Consider the following 22,858-nt stretch of genomic DNA (forward strand, 5'->3'; position numbering starts at 1 on the left):
ATTAAGCTAGAATTTACTCAATTTATCAATGTAATGTCATAGCATTGTGCTAATAGTTGTCACCAGCAGTTTGTGTTGTACCAGCTGTGTGGATCTGAGTAATTGGGAACTTCTGACAGGATTCAAAATGGAGAAATGATGTTGCAGCAAATTGTGTTGTCAACCGGTCATTGTCTGAAAGCATCTAAGGTGTATGTACCAATCCTCTTCTGACTGCTGACGAATACATTAACATGAAGAGCTCACTACATATTGCCCCTAGTTTTACATTCTCTGCTTAAAATTGACCATGTAGCTTGTAAAAATCATCCCCCTATTAATTACTAAAATGTTAGTACTCCAAAACACAAACATTTGATATCACTTATTGCCTGATGGATGATATACAGTAGATCCATTTTAGATGTCAGTCAATATGAATTGTGACTAAGCAATGCCTCTCTGTACATTTGCAGAGCATTGCTCGCCATAATATCTAGGGTTGGGTTCAATTTAGTTTAGAGCCCATGCGGTCATTCTACTCACAACATTTGATAATAAACAATCCTGTACATATTTTCCTCCCCATTTACCCAGTTAGCATCTCTATACTCTCAAAATCTCTGACATCCTCCTCCTGCTCAACCAGCCTCTGCAGCGAGCTGTGTTGAAAGACTGACTGAGCAGCAAAATTAGGATTCAAATTATTTTTGCCAGTATGAAAAGTGACCACCCCATACCCATTTTTAATTTATTTCAAGAATAACTCTTCAACTCTGGGATTTTGAAAATCCTGGCACTTGTAGTTGTTTGCCTTGCCAAGGTGGTAAGAGGAATGAGGTAACTTGCTGAAATTTCACCCAGGTTTAAGTTATTTCCACAGGAAATACTGTTGAATCTCTTATCCCTAGCTAATTAAAAAGAAAAATTGACATTTCATCAAAATTACGGCGAAGCAATCCTACTCTATCTTCAAAATAACCCAAGTTTGGACTATAACAACCCGCTGCTCTCCTTTACCATTTACCCACACCCTTTTCCCAAGTGTCTTTGCTCACAACTTCAGTACAAGAAAGAGGGTGAGATTCGCTTTTTAGGCCATAGTCTCTTTCCCTGGCAGTCTTCGGTCGTTGAAGGTGTGCATGTTGATGACCTCCTCTGTTTTCACCATGACCGGTGGCTGGGGCTTGTGTTTGAGCCGGCGCTGGCACTTGAGGGAAACCCGCAGTTCGTCCACCATGGCACTGCAAAAGGATCTCTGAAGAGACAAATTGAAAAAAAAAAAGGAGAACAGGACAGATTTTAGACCACTGTCTTTGTCCAAATATTTTGAGCAAGAAAACAAAACTGTTCTTCCTCAGGGCAGTCTCATTTTGAAACCTCAACCATTCACCACCCACCTTCTCAATTAAGTTGCCACATGGAAAAAAAACAGTTAAATATAAAGAGTACCAAGCTGGAAATGAGGGTTATTCTGTATGGGAGTGAGGCAAAAAGAAGGATGGAGGGGATGGAGGTACACAGACTCTGTAAAGTTTAGAGCATAGAATGATTCAAAACATGTTCCGAATACACCAGCAGTGAATTTGTAGTCATTGCATGTTCCATGCAGTATAATTTATGCATACACTTTAGGATACACTGCAATATACAGTAGGCCTGAGGGTCAAAACACAACGACATTTCAGAAAACACGAAAACATTTCAGGGTAGGAACCATGGGGAGAACACTTCTTGTTTGTGACTGGGCGAACCCAAGTCTGGCAAGTCATTTCCTGTTACTCTCAGCAGCGTCCTTGTGGGAATTTTAAACTCAGTTTGAAAGGATAGAAAAGGAGCTTAAACTGATACGAGAGTATGTTAAAAAAGAACAGAGATATGATGTAATTTGTGATATGCTCTCGAACCCATCATGACATTGAAATGTCCTGTGGGACTCTGAAGGCACGACTGAAAGATTTAGGACAGAGGAGACGGGGTGGAGACAGGCGTCCAGGTTGCCCCCCCCCTCTCGCCTGATGACCGCTGCGATAGGCCCCAGCCCCCCCGCGGCTCGACCGACGGATTGAGTGGATGCTCTTTTACATTTTGCACTTACACTGAGAGTGTCGGGTAGTGTGATGCTGTAGTGTCACGAGATTGTGTGAGACTATCGGCAGATTCAAACAAGGCGCACCTCAAATAGAGCAAACAATATAGTAAGATTATAATTACGCCAATAAATACTGTTTAAATAAATATATTATCGGGTGAAACAAAAACAAAGCACTGGAGTACAGTGAAGAAAGCCTGGAGAGCCTCACGGATTTCATCGACGAGTGTTTTGACAGGATCGTCATGGGGAAAACTAACCAAACCCCATCTGATAGCAGCAAGGCTTCAACCTCCAAAAGAAGTCGTAATGAAGAGTCACCCGGAGCGACGTCTCCAGCTGGTAATGATTCGACGGACATTTTAACATTGATCGATAACAAAATATCCAGCTTCGACGCCCGTATGTCTCTGTTAGAAATTCTACACAGAGAGTTCCAGGCATTACGTGAGTCGTTGGAGTTCAGCCAGCAACAGGTGCAGACGCTGGCTGCAGAAAACGCAGCCCTCAGAGGATCGGTGAAATCACTCACTGAAGGAATGAGCCGGATCTCTGATGAGAACAAGAGGATAAAAGAATCAATTATTGATCTCCAGGCTCATAGTATGAGGGACAATCTGGTGTTTTCTGGAATCCCGGAGCAGGCAGACGAGGATCCTGAACTCGCAGTGAAAAACTTCATCCAAAATCAACTGAAACTTCCAGTAGATGTAGTGAAAAACATTACTTTTCACCGAGTCCACCGCCTGGGAGGGAAGAGACCTGATGCCCGCCAACCGAGACCGATTGTGGCCAAGTTCGAGCATTACCAACAGTAGGTCCGGGTGAGGGGACGCGGCAGGGAGCTGAGAGGAACGGACTTCAGCGTCAACGACCAGTTTCCCAAAGAAATCCTGGAAATACACAGAGTTCTGTTCCCCATCCGGAGAAAGTTCATGGAAGGAGGCTCCCAAGCTGTCATCGCGGTGGATAAATTATTCATCAACGGGCAGATGTACCGCGAACAGGAAACCACTCCTTGGCTCTTCTAAACTCCAGGTGATCTGTATTCGTTAACTTATATGAATCATTTCACTGTAGATGACATAAGTAAGATGAAATAATCTATCCAATTCACAGTTATCTATCAAGATAAAATATATAGCTCACTGCTAGTCTCACCAGCATAGGATATATGCAGTTCATATTTGTTTATTTGGGTATGTTTTTTTTGTTTTCGTTTTTGTTTTTTTCTATCTCACACTTCCACTCTTTTGCACTGTTTTTCTATTCTGTCTTTCTTCCCCAACCCGCTGCGTTTCCACCTTAATAAGTAATGTTAACAAGCACGGCGCACATAGAGTTTTGAGCAGAGCACATAATCAAGTTCCACACAGCATCGACAGCGCAAGTACATATTGTAGCAAGCTCATATTGACAACTGAAACACCAACAATGGCATGTTCATGGAAGCATATATGCACACACACGCACGGGATGCTTTTAGCAAGCATCCAGCACTCACTGCGTTAGTCTGAGCATGTCCACGCTGAGGTTTATCTCATGGAATGTGCATGGAGCTGGGTCCAGGGAGAAGAGATTAAAAATCTCCAATATCTCCAGGATTTACAGGCGTACATTGTTTTATTACAGGAGATTAATTTATCAAAGACTGTAGCTGATGTTCTCACCACAGCACAGTTTCCTCATGTGTACTCAGCCTGTTACAACTCCAGACAAAGAGGTGTAGCCATTCTGATAAATAGAAGAGTAAATTTCACCGTAAACAACACAGTTATAGATCCAGAAGGTAGATTTCTAATAGTTAATCTATCTATTCAAAATATGAATTTATGCATTATGCAAATATATATGGTCCAAATGTGGATGACCCCTCGTTTTTTCCCTCCTTTTTCACTTCACTCTCTGATCACTCAGATAACACACTCATCATAGGAGGGAACATTAACATGGTATTAGACTCAGGAGTAGACAGACTCAGTACTTCAGGAAGTCAGCGGAACTGGCTGTCCACGAATATTGTTAAACAGTATATGAAAGATTTTGGTCTTTGTGATGCTTGGCGCTCCCACCACCCCACTCTTAGAGAATACACCTTCTTCTCACCGGTACACCACTCATACTCAAGAATAGATTATTTCTTAGTTAGCAGTTCCTTGATGAGGGATATTTCAGACACCAAAATCCACCCCATCACTATCAGTGATCACACTCCAGTTTCTATCACACTGAAGAATAACAGAGTTACACCACCAGCTAGGAATTGGAGATTTAATACATCATTACTAAAAGACCCTGATTTTATTAATTATTTCAAAAGGGAATGGACTGTATATTTAGAAAATAATGACCTGCCAGGAATGTCAGCTTGTACTCTTTGGGAAGCCGGAAAAGCAGTTATGAGAGGCAAAATAATCTCTTTTTCATCAAATAAGAAAAAGAGGGAAAGTTCAAGGATATCAGATTTAGAACTCAGGATTAAATCATTAGAAATTGTCTACAGTACCTCCAAAGCGGAACACACACTGAATGAACTAAGAAAAGCTAAACTTGAATTAAACAAAATTATTGATAAACAAACACAGTTTCTGATACAAAGACTTCGCTTGGAGAACTTTGAGCACGGCAATAAATCTGGAAGGTTCCTAGCTAACCAACTAAAGAGAAACAAAGAGAAAACAACAATCACTTCTGTTAAAGACTCAAAAGGAAATGTCACCCATGACCCCGATGTAATCAACAATGCTTTTAGGGACTTCTATAAAACCTTATATTCATCACAAAATGATCCATCAGACAGTAACACAGATCAGTTTCTTAGTAATATCAACCTTCCAAAATTACAAACCGGACAGGCAATGGCTCTGGATTCACCTCTTTCAATAGGAGAACTCCATGAAGCCCTTCAACATATGCCTAGTAACAAAGCCCCGGGACCAGATGGTTTTCCAGCAGAGTTCTACAAAGAATTTTGGACTGTTTTGGCACCTGCATTTCACAAAATGGTATTACAAGTTAAGCAGAATGGCAGATTATCCCCACACATGAACTCTGCTAACATTATCTTGCTACAGAAACCAGGAAAAGACCCCATACTTCCATCCAGCTACCGCCCAAAATCTCTAATAAATGCAGAATAATTTGTAAAGCCCTTGCCAAAAGAATGGAAAAAATAACTCCACTTATAATACATCCTGACCAGACAGGTTTTATAAAGGGTAGACACTCATCCACTAACACTCGCAGGCTAATTAATCTTATAGACTATTCTAACATCAACAACCTGGAAACCACAATAGTCTCTCTAGATGCAGAAAAAGCATTTGATCGAGTGAACTGGAAATTTTTATTCGCAGCATTAAACAAATTTGGGTTTGGGTCACACTTCATCAACTGGATAAGGATATTATATAGCTCCCCAAATGCGTGTGTCAGGACAAATGATCAAACCTCTCCAAGCTTCAGTCTGCAGAGAGGGACAAGACAGGGTTGCCCACTTTCTCCCTCACTTTTTGCTATTTTCATCGAACCTTTAGCAGCTGCTATCAGACAAGATAGAAATATTAAAGGCATCCAACCCCAAAATATTGAGCATAAAATAAGTCTTTATGCTGATGATGTTTTACTTTTCCTTCAGAACTCTCAAACGTCTCTCACTCACACGATCACACTCATAAATAAATTCTCAGCACTTTCTGACTACTCTATCAATTGGTCTAAGACCACAGTTCTGCCCATTAACTGCAGAGTCCAGAATATACCTGCGATCACTTTACAGTCAGGAAATATTAGATATTTAGGCATAAAGATTTCCTCCAGACTCTCAGAGCTAACAAAGCTAAATTATGTGCAATTATTAAAGACCGTAGAGGACGATCTCTCTCGTTGGAAGTCCTTACCTATATCACTTATGGGGAGAGTTACAACCATTAAAATGATGATACTACCAAAATTTAATTATTTGTTCTCAATGATCCCCATAAAACCATCTGCTACTTGGTTTAAGTCACTAGATTCATGCATCTCCAAATTTCTGTGGAAAAACAAACCACCACGTATTAGTTTAAAAACCCTACAGAAGACCAAGGACTGTGGTGGATTAGATTTACCTAATTTTCAGCACTATTCCTTAGCCAATAGGTTACAGTATATATCAAAATGGTTTAAACCTAGCCCAATAGATGAACCATGGATAAATATAGAACAAGCATTGTGTGATAATCTGGAAATCTCTGACCTGCCACTTATTAGTCAAAACGTAAAAAATCACAAATGTTTCAGAAGCATTAACATCAGCACCTCTCTGACAGCCTGGTGGGAATTTCTTAAAATAACAAAGTCTTCAATTGTCCCATGTAAGCTTACACCCATCTGGAACAATCCTGACATACTGCAAAACAAAAAAATGCTAAACTTTACTCTGTGGAAGATCAAAGGAATCAAACATCTGGAACATATAATCCAAAATGGAAATTTTATTTCATTTGAAGAGCTCATATCACAACACGAGATAGGCAGCAATAAATTCCTAAAATATCAACAACTTAAGTCTATAATAACAAAGAAATATATCCTTCACCAACCAGACTTACAACTCCCGACTAGGGTAGCAGAATTTCTAAGCATCTGCACCCCAAAACTACTATCAAAAATATATAAATTATTGTCTAAAATAGATGACACAATGTCTCTTCCATCCTCAAAATGGGAGGCAGATTTATCCATCAGTTCTAGTCATAGCTTCTGGCCACAAATATGTTTGAACACCTTCAGAATGACTCAGAATTCTAATTTACAGCTCATACAATACAAAATCCTTCATAGAACACACTATACAGGACAAAGGATGTTCAGGATGGGTCTAACACACTCAAACATCTGCTCACATTGCACAGATAACACACCTGATGATTATGCACACGCTTTGTGGTTCTGTGCGCCTGTCCAGAAGTTCTGGCTTGAAGTCTGTGAGGACCTATCAACATGGCTAAAGTGTAGCATCCCTGCATGCCCCACACTGTGCATACTGGGTGACTTAGACAACATCAACATGGAAATTAACTCAGCACACATGGTTCTCACAGTGTTATGTATCGCAAAGAAAACTATTCTCATGAACTGGAAAGCGAAGAACAATCTGTGTATTAACCAGTTTAGAAATTTTCTTTTAGACTATATTAGCTTTTCCCCTGTTGGGGGGGGGCTGGGTGATGGTGGGTCTCAGGCCCGGGCTGCTGCGACTGGTGTGACCGGGTGGTTTGTTTGTTTGTTTGTTTGTTGTTGTTTGTTTGTTTTTTGTAGAGGTCCTCCGGGGTGGGGTGGGGTGGGGCGGGATGGGTACCTTCTGGGGGTACAGTAGCTCCCGGAATATGGTCGCTGCAGGCCCCGAGCCTTGTGGACATCAGCCCCTCCAGCCCTGGGTTGGCTCCCAGGTAGCGGGGATGCCTATTGCAGCCAGTCCCTGGCTGCCCTCTCCAGGGGAGAGTAGCTCCCCCGGTGTATATCCCCATACCCCTCTCCCTTCTGGCTCCTGTACACAGCACACACTCACACATGAAGGGTTTTGGGGACGTGTGTGTTCGGTGGGGTGTAGTGGATGGGGCCACTTAGGTGGTCCCCTTTGGTTGCACACTGCAGTTCCCCGCCCCTGTTTTGATTACACCTTAGACATTACTACTTATCAAACACACTCACACACACACATTAGGTCTTGGGGGGTGGTTACACTGAGTGGCATCTGGTGGGCGGGGCTCTTTGGGTATGTAGGCTGCCCAGAGGGCCGCGCTCCCAGTTCTACAAGTTTGGCTGCCCCTCAAATTTAATCGCTCACTATTAGAAAATATTGAAGAGCCAGAAGGGTGAGGGGAGGGGTCTTCTTCCCACACCCCTGCTTCCTGGTTGCTGCTCGGGGCAGGAGGGGCCAAGAGGATTAATTAATTGTTCTGCTGGTTCGGGGTCTGTGGTGGCTGGGGGGCTGCTGGCCCCCTGGTGTGCCCGCTGCACTACACCCCAGCGGAGTCGAGGGAGGGAGGACGTGTGGATGTATGGGACGTGAAAGTGTGTGTGGTAATGATTGGGCCTGGATCTGGGACTTGCTGTCGCCTGGCCTGCCTGTGCTTCTCCCGATGGGGGGGCGGCGTTGCCTCTCCCCGCTGCTCGCGACTTCACCCACCTGTGGGCACGTCTTGACTCCCAGGGCACTTGGCCAGGGGCGCTTGGCCCTCCTGGGTATTGGGTGGGGCCTCTGCCGGGGGGTTTGGGGGCGCTCGGGCTCCTGGGGCCCGAGTCCAGTGCACGGCCCGTGTCTGGGCGGCTGGGGCCTGGCGGGGGTCGGTGGGCTGTTGCCCCTGGCTCTCAGAGGGCCTCTGCCCTATGCTTATGTGGGCTCTGTCCGGGGGCTTCCTCTGCAGTCTTCTGGGTGGATGCGTGGTTGTCCCTGTGGTGGGCTTCCTGGGTTCTGTGCTCCGTGGGGGCTGCTGGTGGCCTGGGTCTTGTGGCCCTCTCTGCCTGCTTCTGATTACTCGGGGGGGGGGGGGGGCTGTGGATTGTGGCTCTGTACACTTATACACTCATAACTAAGCACGGTAATCATGTAGGTCCTGTGCCATGGGTGTTGCATGTTCTCACACACACACACACATTTATTAGCCCAGTAGCATGCTCGCTAAGCAGTTCATGTATTATCATGTCATCTCAGGTCATCTATATCCACAGCTGTGTTGTATGCGATTACCGCTTCTTGTGCTTGTTTTTGTTTGTTTGTGTGTTTGTTTTTTCTCTGCTTGTCTGCTTTCAGGTGCTCCTGGTGGCGCTAAGGCTGGATTCCCCTCAGAGGCCATGGATTGTTGTCTGTTTTGTTTTTTACATGTGTAGCAGCTGGTTGTCTGATTTTTGTTTCTATTTTTGTTCTGTTTCCTCTTCTTTCCTCTTCTTCTTTCCTTGTCCCCCGGTCCGGTTCAGTTCTATTACATGTCATATATTGTCAACAGAAATAAATAAATGGGCATCAAGGGGAGCTTTACATTTATAAAACTTCCCTTGGCAAAGCAAATCATTTTGGCATCAAAGGTATTCAGACTACAATTCTGCTGCCATAATTCTGAACAGGACAAGGGGAAAAAAAAATAAAAAATGGATGGAGAGGGGACAGCTACTCATCACCAACTGAAGTCAGAAGGGTCATTGTATCTGAGCTGCACGGACCTGGACAGATGTTTGGGTGCAGAACAATGTGGCTGACCTTAAAACAGAAACATGGCCTGTGTGTCAAAAAGGAGACAGTAATGCAGATGCTTCGCATTACTGTCAACTCAGTCCACACAGAACCTTGTTGTGGACAAGTCGTAGGTTCGTCAGACGCACGTACCATGTGTCCCAATTATTTGTGGCATGTAGACGGATACGATAAATTAAAGCCGTTTGGCATGGCGATATCTGGCTGCATAGATGGTTTCATGTATCAGAATCATGTGGCTCAAATGTAGACCCACAAACAACAACCTGAAGCTATAACAAACAACCTCATTGTCTGCATTAGACGTGGTGGTGTTATTCCCATGAACTGTGGAACAGATAATGTGACCAGGTGGCCAGCATCATCCAGTGCACTCTTCGACATCACCACAGAGATTACTATGCCAGTGTCAGAAGTCTTCTATGAGTAACCAGCGCATAGAGTCCTGGTGGTCAATATTCAGAAAACAGAAGTATGTAACATACTTTGCTTTTATGTTTCAGGTAACCTCAGGTGCGCATTTTCTATTGAAAGTAGGCTATTTGCTTTTACCGGTTATGGAGGAAGTATTTAGATCCAAAAGTGCCGGACTGCAATAATACCTCAGTCATGTTTTGAAAATGTTATAAAAGTAACATAAAAATAAGCAAAATACACTTGTAGGATTGTAGCAGCCAATAATGTAATAACAAAAAAAATAGCAAATGTTATTGGTTGATATGTTGGTAATAACATTTGCTATTACTTTATTGGCATGTCATTACATTATTGGATTTGATTACATTATTGGTAGCTACAAGCCTACAAGTATATATATATATATATATATATATATTCTATATAGGCTGGGTTTAAAATTCCCACAGAAAATAAAATGTCGCCAGTCTTGGGTTCGTCTAATTACAAACAAGAAGTGTTGTCCCCGTGGTCCATACCCTTTCTGTAATCTGAAATGTTGTTGTGTTTTCTGAAATGTAGTGTTTTCTGAAATGTAGTGTTTTCTGAAATGTCTTTGTTTTTTCTGAAATGTCGTGTTTTCTGAAATGTGTTTTCTGAAATGTCGTGTTTTCTGAAATGTCATGTTTTCTGAAATGTCTGTTTTTTTCTGAAATGTCGTGTTTTCTGAAATGTGTTTTCTGAAATGTCATGTTCTCTGAAATGTCGTGTTTTCTGAAATGTCATATTTTCTGAAATGTCGTGTTTTCTGAAATATCATGTTTTCTGAAATGTCATGTTTTCTGGAATGTCATGTTTTCTGAAATGTCGTGTTTTCTGAAATGTCATGTTCTCTGAAATGTCGTGTTTTTTTCTGAAATGTTTTTTCTGAAATGTCATGTTTTCTGAAATGTTGCATTTTCTGAAATGTCGTTGCGTTTTCTGAAATGTTGTGTTTTCTGAAATGTCGTTGCGTTTTCTGAAATGTTGTGTTTTCTGAAATGTCGTTGCGTTTTCTGAAATGTTGTGTTTTCTGAAATGTCGTTGTTTTTTCTGAAACATCGTTGCATTTTCTGCAATTTTGTTGTGTTTTCTGAAATGTCGTTGTGTTTTCTGCAATGTCATTGCGTTTTCTGAAACGAGGTTGTGTTTTCTGAAATGTTGCGTTTTCTGAAATGTTGCGTTTTCTGAAATGTCTTCATGTTTTCTGAAATGTCGATGCGTTTTCTGATATCTGAAATGGTATCGCGTTTTCTGAAATGTTGCGTTTTCTGAAATGTGTTTTCTGAAATGTGTTTTCTGAAATGTGTTTTCTGAAATGTCGTTGCATTCTCTGAAATGTTGCTGCGTTTTCTGAAATGTGTTTTCTGAAATGTCGTGTTTTCTGAAACGTTGTTGCATTTTCTGAAATGTTGTTGCGTTTTCTTAAATATTGTTGTGTTTTCTGAAATGTTGATGCATTTTCTGAAATCTGAAATGGTATCTTGTTTTCAGCAATGCCATTGCGTTTTCTGAAATGTTGTTGTGTTTTCTGAAATGTCGTTGTGTTTTCTGAAATGTTGCTGCGTTTTCTGAAATATGTTTTCTGAAATGTCGTGTTTTCTGAAACGTTGTTGCATTTTCTGAAATGTTGTTGCGTTTTCTTAAATATTGTTGTGTTTTCTGAAATGTTCATGCATTTTCTGAAATCTGAAATGGTATCTTGTTTTCAGCAATGCCATTGCGTTTTCTGAAATGTTGTTGTGTTTTCTGAAATGTCGTTGCGTTTTCTGAAATGTCATTGCGTTTTCTGAAATGTCGTTGCGTTTTCTTAAATGTCATTTCGTTTTCTGAAATGTCTTCATGTTTTCTGAAATGTTGATTTTCTCCCTCAGCACCACCGTAGCAATATTTTCTAGGCTTCAAACATGCACAATTGCATACTTTTAAATAGCTGTACACAAATAATTTCAGTGTTTGTTATGAAAGATTGATTTCTGTGTCTAAATCATTTTAGCAGTTATGTTTGTTATGAAATACATATTTTCTCAATTTTCTTTGTATTCTACAAACTTGGTGTGGGATTTTTTTAATTGACATTGTAAATTTCTGGTGGCATGGTAATAGGGGTCTGACATTTCTGACTGAACTGACTAACTGAAATATCTCAATAAATATGACAACAGCTGCTCTAGAATTCAATACAAGTACTGACTGAATGACCATCACATTAGTACATCCATGGTGCCCAGATGCAGCTTGAAAGGTAACTTGAAAAAAAATAAAAGTAGGAAAAATTTGTAATTTCACCCAATTGAATAAAGAATATATAGTCAAGTGAATTAATGATTTGGATTGAAATGTTGTCTTAGTTTTTGTTGTTATTATCGCTGTAGCAATGACAATAATAACCACATGCCCAAAGTTGTTGTGTGATGGTAGTCACAGTTTATTATAGTAATGTTGACATGATATGAAATGAAGAACAAAGAGCAGAGAGCAGTCTCTACTCTGTACCTTTATGTTTAATTTGCCTATTCCTCCATGCCCACCTGTATTGTCTGGGAACATAGTTGTTCTGTAATTGTATCCTGAAACTTCCTTGATTGCTCCTGTAAACATTGATTAACTAAAACGAAAAATAAAAACAAAGAAATTGCTAGAATGCTACTATCAAGCAGCCCACCTGACAGGGGCTACACAAACACGACAGGATATATGGATATAGACCCAGTGAACCTAGTGTTACAAAGTCCATTAACAGATTTTGCTTTTGAAAACAGAGATCAGTGACGTACAACACAGATGCTACAGCAAGGAGGAGCCAAGTGGGATACACCATCATCACCACTATCCCAGAATGAGTAGAAAGCCCAAATGACAAGCCCTGATAACCTTAATCCAATGAGATGGAAGATCTTAACTAAGCTGAATCACCGGAGTCTCTGTGGCCCTTTACCAAGCCGAAGTGACAAAGTACTTTAACGCAGTGCTATATACTATGCTTACTGGGACCACCACAGAGACTCTGTTGTACACATTGCAAGTAAGATTAATAATGACCTACAGCAAATTTTATTTGCAACATCAATGTCTTAAGGGCTCCATATTCTATGAAGCAGAGTAGGCTACAAAGACCGAGAAACTCACTATCACTATTTCTGGCAGCAGGCCAAGCACATAAAGAAAAGGCACCCCTATAAGGTGTAAATTAATTTCCCCAACAGAGCAAGAAAAGTTACAAATAAACAAAACCCTATTGGAAGCATAACTGACAGACAAACAAGTTTACAATAGGATAACAAGAATGCAGGGGCATTAATGGGAGAAAAATATGTATTCTGTTTGCTTTCACAGCCTGAACATTCAAACTCCTGGGGTCCATTTCACAAAGCAGGTTCATCAAACTCTGAGTCTAATCCTGAACTCTGAGTTGGTCTACTCTGAGTTTCCGGTTCCAGAAACACTGATTTGAGTTAGTTTAGTCAACTCTGAGTAGTTTCACCTTGAGTGAAGCGCGTGCACCACAACTATAAAAAGCCAGCATCAATGGAGCCGATTCGCCGAGTGCTCATGGCAACATGGATGGGGAGGGCTACATTTTTCACCAACCTCGAATTGGAAATCTTAATGCGCTCATACGGCGAGTTTCAACATGTTTTCAGAAAGAAGTGCAACACGCTGCAGCTGCAACAGAGAGGGAGACGGCGTGGGAGAACGTTGCTGCTCGGGTCAGTGCGTGAGTTTAAATGCAGTCCTTTGCATCACAATAATGTTACAGGGCAAAACTGTTTGAATGTTAGCCTGTTCATTCATTTCATTTCGGTGCAATCCCGCGGGGGAGAAGCGCACTGGGCAGCAGCTTAAGATGAAATATAAAAACATTGTTCAAACAGCTCAGACCTCGGCATGGAGGCACCTCATTTTGATCATGTTTTACACTGTAAAGTTAATATTAAGAGACTGTTTGACTGTGCAGCTGTTTTATCCCAACATAATGCTGCTTTCACACACATAAATGTCTTCTCATCTACATCATGTTCCGTTAAATAATTACCGTATTTTCCACACCATAAGGCACACCTAAAAGCCTTTTTCACAAAAATCGGCCGTGCGCCATATAATCCGGTGCGCTTTATGTGTGCACTGGATTCCAAAATCTGTCAGGATACCGCCATTTTCAATTTACTGCGGGGAGCGCAGAGCATTCATCAGGGCATTAATCCCCCTCTGCATCACTCACCGCTCTCCCTTCCCTCTGCTCACCGCCATGCTCGCTTCTGCCGCGCCTCTTCGCTCTCCTACATTGGAAAAGAATGGCAACTGGCCACTTCCGTCGCTTGCTTTGCGTTAGTGTGAATCCAGGGTCAGGCGGATCCCAGCCATTCACTCTGAATGGGGTGATGATTGTATCGAGCTCGTACTTAGCGATTGAATCGTGTCATCATTAATGACACAGACTTCTACTCAGCCAACAGAAAGAAGGCAGATGCTCGTAAAACGGGTGGTGGCCCAGCACCGCCACCTCTAACGGAGCTGGGCCTAAACCAGAATATTGGAAGGCCAGAGGCTGAGGGAATCCCTGGAGGGAGCTCATCCTCTGAGTCCACCCCCCAAGACACAAGTGGCTTGTAATAGGCATATAGATATCTTTTTTACGCCTATTCATACAAATATTTCTTTGTCTTTTAAGTTTTTTTTTTCTTTTGTCCCAACAGATTCTGATGGTACCCCTCAAAAAGCTAAAACATCTATCTGCGGTCTGAAAACCATCTCCCGATGAATATTTAATTCTCTGCGCAGTAATGCTGCACCTTCATCCACGGGATCGTTGTCTAAAGGACATGCCATGTTGGTGAAAAAAGTCGCCTCCTACTGTGTCAAATGGACTTGCAGAACTTCTAGAAGAAATAGGCTACGCCAAAACTCGCCTGCTGACTGAACGAATGAGGAAAACAAATGGAGAGTGTGGCTGAAAGAGGGCGGAGACAGAGAGAAACTCGAGGTTTATTGAGAAAAACCTGGTCCCGACCAGGTTAGGTTCATAGAGTCTGTTGCTACGGTGACTGACGAGAGCTTAAGTTACCTCTCTCTGAAACAGACTAGAGTTACCCCTCTTTCTCTGGTTTGAGTGACCTCCCTTTGTGAAACGTAAAACTCAGCGTTTCCCTCATTTCAGGATTAATAAACTCAGAGTTTTCACTAAACCTGCTTTGTGAAACAGACGTCAGGTCAAACTTAAATTGTGTTCCAGCTTAAACAAGTTTCAAAATTGTTTTGTCATACATGATAACTACAAGCCATTAGAAGCAGTATCCCCCATGGAAAAGAGGGCTTGAAACCAAGATTAAGGTAACATGGAGATAAGTTAGCCAGCTATCAAAGGAACAGAAAGGTGAAATGAACAAATAACTTCCTAAGACATACAGTCTGGCCATACCAAAGTCACTGAAGCCAAAAAAAGACTCACCACTCTGGTTACCTGGCTGAGAGGGCAACACTAGAAATGTAAAAGCCTTGAGAGAACACTAGTTCATGTTCTGATAATCACCATAACATGAACTAGTGGTTAACATAATGGCACTTGGGAATGTATAAATAACTGGACTGCATCAGGACCTCATATGTTCAAAGTTTATTGGCAGAAGAAACTTACTGTACTTCATGAACCTTTGGCAAGTGAACCAGCTAGTAAAGTACTGGATCCAAGCAAAATTGTTAAACCAAGGCGGGACAGTCCTGAGCATGAAGAATCCCAAGAAGGGGGGAAATTACATCCCTTTACCAGGAAACAACCTGCCTCTGTATAACATGGAAGCTCCTCTAAGGCATCATGATGAGGAAGCACAAGACTCAGTCAGAGCAGAGAGAAAACTGCTTTACAGCACATCTGTTGAGAAGGTATCATTAGAGCCAAAAAAAGAAGAATACTGCACAAGTTGATATAGATAATGGACAATGCTGCCCAGCCCCTCCATAACACAGTGATGAAACCATAGAGTGTGTTCACAATTTAGAGACTAAAGTAAATGAATGAGGAATAAAAAGGGGAAGACAGCAAGGAAAGAGTGAAAGTGAAAGAACTTGTCAGAAGGCTTAAAAATACTCAGCTAGATGCTGTTTTACTACCCATTGTCCCATAGCCTAAATGTGTTTGTAACAAATGATTAGTTGGCTAAATTTATGGCATTTTAAAAGTGTGACTTTAATGACAAATATTCTCAAAAGGATTACTTACCAAGTTTAGAGTATTAAAACTACAATACACAAAAACATATACGCTAGCATATTAACAGCAATATAGTATTTAAATTAGTTTGAAAAGATGTCAGTAGGGTGTATAAGGGCAAAAAGTGAAGACAGATTGCTTGAGGAACACTTTAACCATCCCCAGCTATATGTGGACTTACTACTATGACCTAAGGTCTGAAAATTTAGGCAGAGAGGAATAAAACAGAGTAAAGCTGGATGTGGGACAACTATGCTTCAGATGACCAGGGACCAGTTGATGAAAAGAGAGGAAACATACCCAGCAGTACCTGACCTAAATCAATGGTCTGAATACTCTTCTGAGATCAAATAGCATTTGACCAGCTCTTGACTAAAATTGATGACAATTGAAAAACAGGTTTGGCTAAGCTTCTGATTTACATGATTAATGAATTGTTTAACTGGGAATGTATTATTCGTTCCCAAAGAGGAGTAGGAGTTTTAAAGAATTTGATACAGTGAGTATAAACTCACTACACTTTAAAACATATATAGGCAGAAAGATATACAAATCATGAATGAATGGAGAATGAGCTTGTAAATAAAGGATTGAACTTGTTTACAACAGTGGCTGACAGGAAGATGGTTAGAATTAGACACTGTTGAGCTAGTAGTTACTTGAATACCAGAGTCTAGACTGGTAATGTATGTAGCTTACACTCAAATGGATGCAATAAAAAAGAAAAAAGAAAAGAGCAAAGTAGCTTTTGCATATTCCAACTAATAACAGTTTCAGTAGACAGATCTGACATGAAATGGGATGGCTGCCACCACAAAGAACACAGCAGAGCAGGAGGAGGAGAGATGGAGCAGAAGCTGAGATGGCCAGATTTCTACGAACTGATCCCCCCAAAGTATTGAGTCAGTGGAGAATAGAATAGAAAATACTTTATTAATCCCCGTGGGGGAAATTCAAATTCAAAAAAGTAAAAAAGGATGACATAACAATAAGAAGCAACATGCATAACCAACCTGATGCACCAAATGATTTTGAAGGACAATCATGACCTTTGGAAAACTGATTGCCTGAAGCATGCAACTCCAACCAACAGGAGAGAGACACAGAGTCATTGAATAAGATGCGTATTTGCAGACTTACACCTGCAGCTGTAAATATGGGGTGGTGATTTGCAAAGGAATTATTGAAAAAGGTTTACTTGAATTCTCACAATTGCTGAAAAAATAGGCTGCAATGCAGACTATGACTCCTTAAACGTAATCCTGAGCGAAGTCAAGGCAAAGCATTTTACAGTGAGAGCAATGTTGTGCTCATTCTGAGAATTACGATGATGAACTTCATGTACATTGAAAAAAATGATACCAAGAGTTGAATTAAGCTTAAATTTGTTTTGGTATGAAGAGTGAGAAGCAGAAGCCTTGAAATGCTGAGCTGAGCTGGTCCAGGGGAGCATTGTTTTGTTCTTGAGTAGTTTTAAGAAATGACGAACCAATATGACCATCCAAGCCTGTTTTGAAATACGTTAGTTAGGTATGTGGACAGATGGAAGTGAGATATTGAAATATTATAAAATGGATCCCTCTCCATAAACATTGCAGACAGAAGCGTAAAGGATTAATCTGATTTGCTGAGCAATTCCTATTGTTCTGCTCTGATTCAGAGAAACCCATTTCAAATTAATAATCAATTATCCCATAATAAAAATTCAAATTAATGATTTAATTTATTCTTATTTGTGACACCACACAAAAGCCCAGACATACAATGATACAAATGATTGAAAATTATTAAAATATGAAGAACAACAGCAGACCTAACCCTAAAAATAAAGATGTAGTGATCACAGAATGAGAACCAGGATGCTTCTTGGCTTTGAGAAGGCTTTTCCTTCTTTCTTTCTTTTTTGCCCAGTGCGCTGTGACTTTACCTGTTTACCTAGTGTCTGACGAGTACCAGCAGAAAGAATGGGGGACTGGGATTTGCTCAAGAAAACAGCATGCAAGAAGATCATTGCGCCACAGCAGTGACTTCAAAGTAAGAATCAGGGAAAGCAAAGTGATCAAATCATTAGAAGGAATTTTAAAAAACTATGGATTAAAAACATTTTCTACGTGCACCAGGAATGAGAGATACTTCATGATGATGACCAGCTGAATAGAAGAGCACAGCCATCAGCACAAAAGCCATGCCAAATATGTGATACTGCATTAGCACGATTTAAAAAAAAGGGAGAAGAAGGAGCTTGGATAAGATTGTGACAATACATGTAACGTCTCAACCCAAGTGCAACACCCTGAAACTGTACACTGAATGGAAGAAGGGAGCTTAGGGATTACTGAGCATCAGAGTCACATCCATCCAGGATGAAACGTCCATCAGGAGCTATGCCATACTTATTGAACATTGAACGTATCGCTGGAGCTCATACTTTGTGCTTAGGATTACCCCCGTAAATGTGTCACCGAGTCACAGGTTATTAGCAACAGAACACATGAGGCAGCCGCCATGGTTGCAATGATATGACGCAACACACATGTTCTTTAATTAGAGTGACCAAGTAAACAACTGTCTGATGCAAAAAGGTGTAAAAGGTTAACTCGCACAATGACTCTTATTTTTGAGTCATTCACATGGTAAAAACTTGCTGCTGTGAGTGACTGTTGGCTCCTTCCTCAGAAGTGATCTCTGACTATCTAAAGTGAGAGCGCTCTCACCACTGTTTACTGCATATATCCTTCATACGATCCCGCTTGAAAATAATAACCAAAATATTATCTGCTTAAAATCTTTATGTACCCCAAATACTGTGAAATCCAATATTTGCTTTTAGTTTTCTATCTATTTCCTTTGATATATTGCATATATCGCAAATTATGACATTGATGAGGGCTTTTTCTGAGGGCCCTGGCTGTCGAGGACAAATGATAAAAGGACATGTTCAGTTTGACCCTTCACAGAGATTGACCCTTTTCTTTTCTTACACTTAAAACTCCATGCACTTGAGTGAGTCTGGTCTGTAATTCTTTGGCACACGATGCATTACGTCTGTCTAATTAAGATTAATTTCTTAACATTAGAAGAGTGCCTAAACACAGAAAGATGGCACAATGGAACAGTCTTTCATTCTGAAACTTAAGGCGCGCCAACTGCTTTAAGATAGTCACAGTTTCAAAGCTCTGGGTCTCACTGTCACAACAAAACTTGTTAAATCACAAATTATGTCTTTTTTCCAACTTTGATAATGAATCAAAACTTATAATATAATATTGTAATGTAGACAACAAGCTTTAAAACGTTATTCGACCAACGCCAGCTGTCTTCAAAGCTAAAAAGATGGCCCAGCCAGTCTAAAACGTGTAATAGGCACGTTTGTCTGTGCATCCAAAGTATAGCAGCATCACAGTCTTCAGTTAGAATCATAACAATGCTTCCCTTGGCTGTTGTTTTCTCTAGAGTAGCGTCTGCATGATATGAAATATAAGCTGATTCATGAACAGTAAAATGGATAAGCCCTGACTGAACCACAGTAACACATGGTAGCAACAGAAAAAAGCATGCTAACTTTTTTATCACAGTAATGTGATATCTGGCTCTCTTTTGAAGCATGTCACACCACCAGATCTGTGACAGTAACCATAAATATTATAACTTTCCAAATGATATGGGTCATGTGCTCTGAAATTGTGCAACCAGTGCAATTCATATTATATAGAATGAAAAGTACACAAATAACCATCAATTGGCATTTGGAAGGGTAACAACATAACACTACCATGCTGCCCATACTGAAAAAAAGCGATAGGAACACATATTCCATCTTTAACAGAGGGCCAAGCCCCAGTTAAACAGCACCTTTCATTAGTGTTGTGCATGACTGTGATATTTTCTGTGAATTTTGAACTGAGTGAGGCTATTCTTAACTGACAAATGTGTTGCGTGTACTCTCTCTCTCTGATGGCAAGGTTCTGGTTTACACTGAGCTGTGTTATGCTGAGCTATGCCTGCATGCATCCCGCGGCAGCCTGCTTTAGAGAACGTCACCAGACCTTGCACAGATTTTTTGTTCCAGACACAGGCAGTATATGGAACCAGTGCCACCACTTTAGGGCCCACACGACAAGATCATCAATTGTTACACTAGATCAATGTGGCTCTCATCTGTTAAGTTAGAAGAAGACAATATCTTAGCAACATCTACAAAAGCTAGAGCATTCAAAGCTATCTCTTAGCCAAGCTTGCTGTGTCATGGTATTGCAAACTTAATGAAATGAATTAGTTTAAAAGATACATTCAAGGTAAACACAAGAAACTTTTGCTGTAAGACTTGGATATCATTCAATCATATATTGAACAACCTTACATATGTGCAGCATTAAAATTATGTTTTAAAGATAAATGATGTGATGTTGACAGCTTGAAATGCTGAATCACAGTAATTAAATTTCACAGCAACTTTCACACAGAAGGGACTGAAAAAAGTGGCATAGTAAACGCAGATAGCTGCTGTTCATTGACTCTGTTCTCATCTGTGTTGGTGCTCCCACACAAGGTTTTGTTACGAACAGCTGGTGATCGGTTTTCTCAGTGTGCTTTCTTAGACTGCTGTTGCTGGTTATTTTGAAGTTGCATTCTTTTACCCACTGCTGATGTGTTTGTCACTGGCCCACTGCTGGCTATTATGCTTCGATTGGTGTGTGAAAATGTTGAATTGCGTCTAGTAGAACAAGAGGAAAGAAGATGGCAACTTAAAACAGAATAGATTGCTTTCAATTTGGATGCTTTGTGACCTTTTGAATTGGAGACTTGTTACTCCACTGACACCATAGTAGTTTTTAGAAAATAAATATTGACCCTACTATATTCATTGTTTGTGATTTAGACTTATCAATGTTTTAATTAAGATGTGAAAAGCAGAATTTCCATGTAAAGAATTAAATTATGATAAAAAAAAGTTGCTGAACAAAACCCGCAAAAATGACTGCTGTATGCACCCTCTCAAAAACTAAGCCATGTACCAAAAACAGGATATATACACTATATACAAATAACTGTATATCTAGCTAATATTCACAGTTCAATTTAGGGTATGGTTCATGGTTAGTTAAGAAGTAGATACATGTAGATATCTGCATGCATCTGCTCAGATGTCTGTGGTGCTGACACTAGAGAAGCTTTTTCAGAGCCATGTAAAGCAAAATGGAAAAAATATGTTCATCTTGCACGGAATTAACATCTGTAGGATGTGTGAAACGCAACTTAATATTCAGGTGGCGAATGAGAATGGCAAAGAAACAAAGGAATGGAAATTTCAACAGATCCATAACACCATGTACCAGATAAAAAGAACAATTCAGAATTTTGGATGTACTGAAGCTGCATTTTTTTTCAATCATTGCTGAGTAATGTTAATTCTGAAACTGAAGCGTACATCACTGCACCTCTGGTAGCTAACACGTACGCTTTCATGTGTGCAAAATAATCAAACAAAGTAAGCTATGCACTAAAAAGCTTTTTTTCAATTGTCAAAGTTTGATTTTGAGTATCTTTATGGTAATCTAAAAATATATAAATGCAGAGATGCGCATTCATCTGCTTAGATGGCCATGGGGCCCATGTTCCAGTACTCGACAGCTCTCCAAAACATAAAATCCATAAAATCAGGAGAATTCAGAGAAGATCACACAAAAGTGAGAAATTTACACCGAAGCTAGTTCACAATTTTGAATGAAAAACAAAACTATTATAACTGTAAATCTAAACTATTAAACTATGAACATGAACTGATTTTGAACTAGTTTGGCCAGTGACCAGTCTGCTGCTCTGTAAGTTTTACAGTCATTTGATGACATAAAAAAGCTACCCATGTGCAATTTTATCTGTGTAAAAGCTTAAAAAGCTTGTAAATGCAGCCTTTTGAACTTGGTCCTTCCTACTGTTGAGAAACACTGCATCTATTAGATGCATGAAGTTGCATGTTATCAGATGCAGTAGCATCAGACATACTGAAGCCCAACTGATGTATGCAACAATAAAGAAACATTTCATGATGTCATTACCTGGTGTCTCTACACCCTCTGACCGAAGGCTGCAGCCCAAATGATGTCCCAAACACATTAAAGTAAGAAGAAACAAGGGAAATATCTGCAGATGCCTGTGTCTCTGCAGGGAAATAGAAAAGCACTTTCTTTTTTGGGTCCGAATACAAGTTTTTGTGTTGTTTTAAAAAATATTCTGCATAGTTTGTCTATCTTTTTATAAGTAATATGTTAAAATGCTATATTTCTGTTTTTACAGGCATCCACACTATAAAGTGTTGATTCTATATCTACACCAGAGGAAAAGCGATTAGTTCAGCTAAACATATATTTTCTTCATCTAAATCTTTTATAATACACTGTGTGATCATCTAAGTCACTGAAACACAGCTTTTCATAGCTATTGATTTCTCTCCCCTGTAAATGAAATGGAACGGTAGTCTTTTCAACAGTAACAGCATTATAGCTTCAGGCTTTCTGGGACATTGGACCTACTCTGCTTACACACAGGGGATACAGTGCAATCATGGCTGCCTGCTGGTGGCATTTTGGATTGATGGTGACTGCTTAGGGTTACGGAGTTTTTATGATGCTTGACAATGAGCTGCAGCTGCACGGCCACATTACACAGTGAGATATCTCAAAGGACGGGCTATTCCCGCTGAGAGGAACTGAAGGGTCATAAACTTCATGCTGGGAGCAGACATGAGAAGAATAAAAGTATACTTAGTACACGTGTTTGTTCAACAGGTTTGATCACGGACATGAATATTACATAAATAAAGAATGTGTATCGTGAAGGCTTTTTCAGGAGCATAACACTGGTTCACTGGTAGTATGTTTGTGAAGATTATTGGCTTGGATAAATGGATATG

At 40.3% G+C, this 22,858-nt stretch overlaps 1 protein-coding gene across 2 annotated transcripts in view; it reads right to left on the minus strand.

Moving 5' to 3' along the window:
* Positions 1-987: 987 nt before the first annotated feature.
* Positions 988-22,858, minus strand: part of grik2 (glutamate receptor, ionotropic, kainate 2) — a 351,124-nt gene continuing 329,253 nt past the window's right edge. For both annotated transcript variants that reach the window (XM_072394949.1, XM_072394950.1), the window contains exon 17: positions 988-1,237. In XM_072394949.1, coding sequence (XP_072251050.1) covers positions 1,073-1,237 — 165 coding nt within the window. In that variant the 3' untranslated portion in view covers positions 988-1,072. The remainder of the gene's footprint in view (positions 1,238-22,858) is intronic.

Source organism: Leuresthes tenuis, unplaced genomic scaffold (assembly GCF_036924035.1).
Source record: "Leuresthes tenuis unplaced genomic scaffold, fLeuTen1.0.hap1 SCAF_10, whole genome shotgun sequence".
NCBI lineage: Eukaryota > Metazoa > Chordata > Actinopteri > Atheriniformes > Atherinopsidae > Leuresthes > Leuresthes tenuis.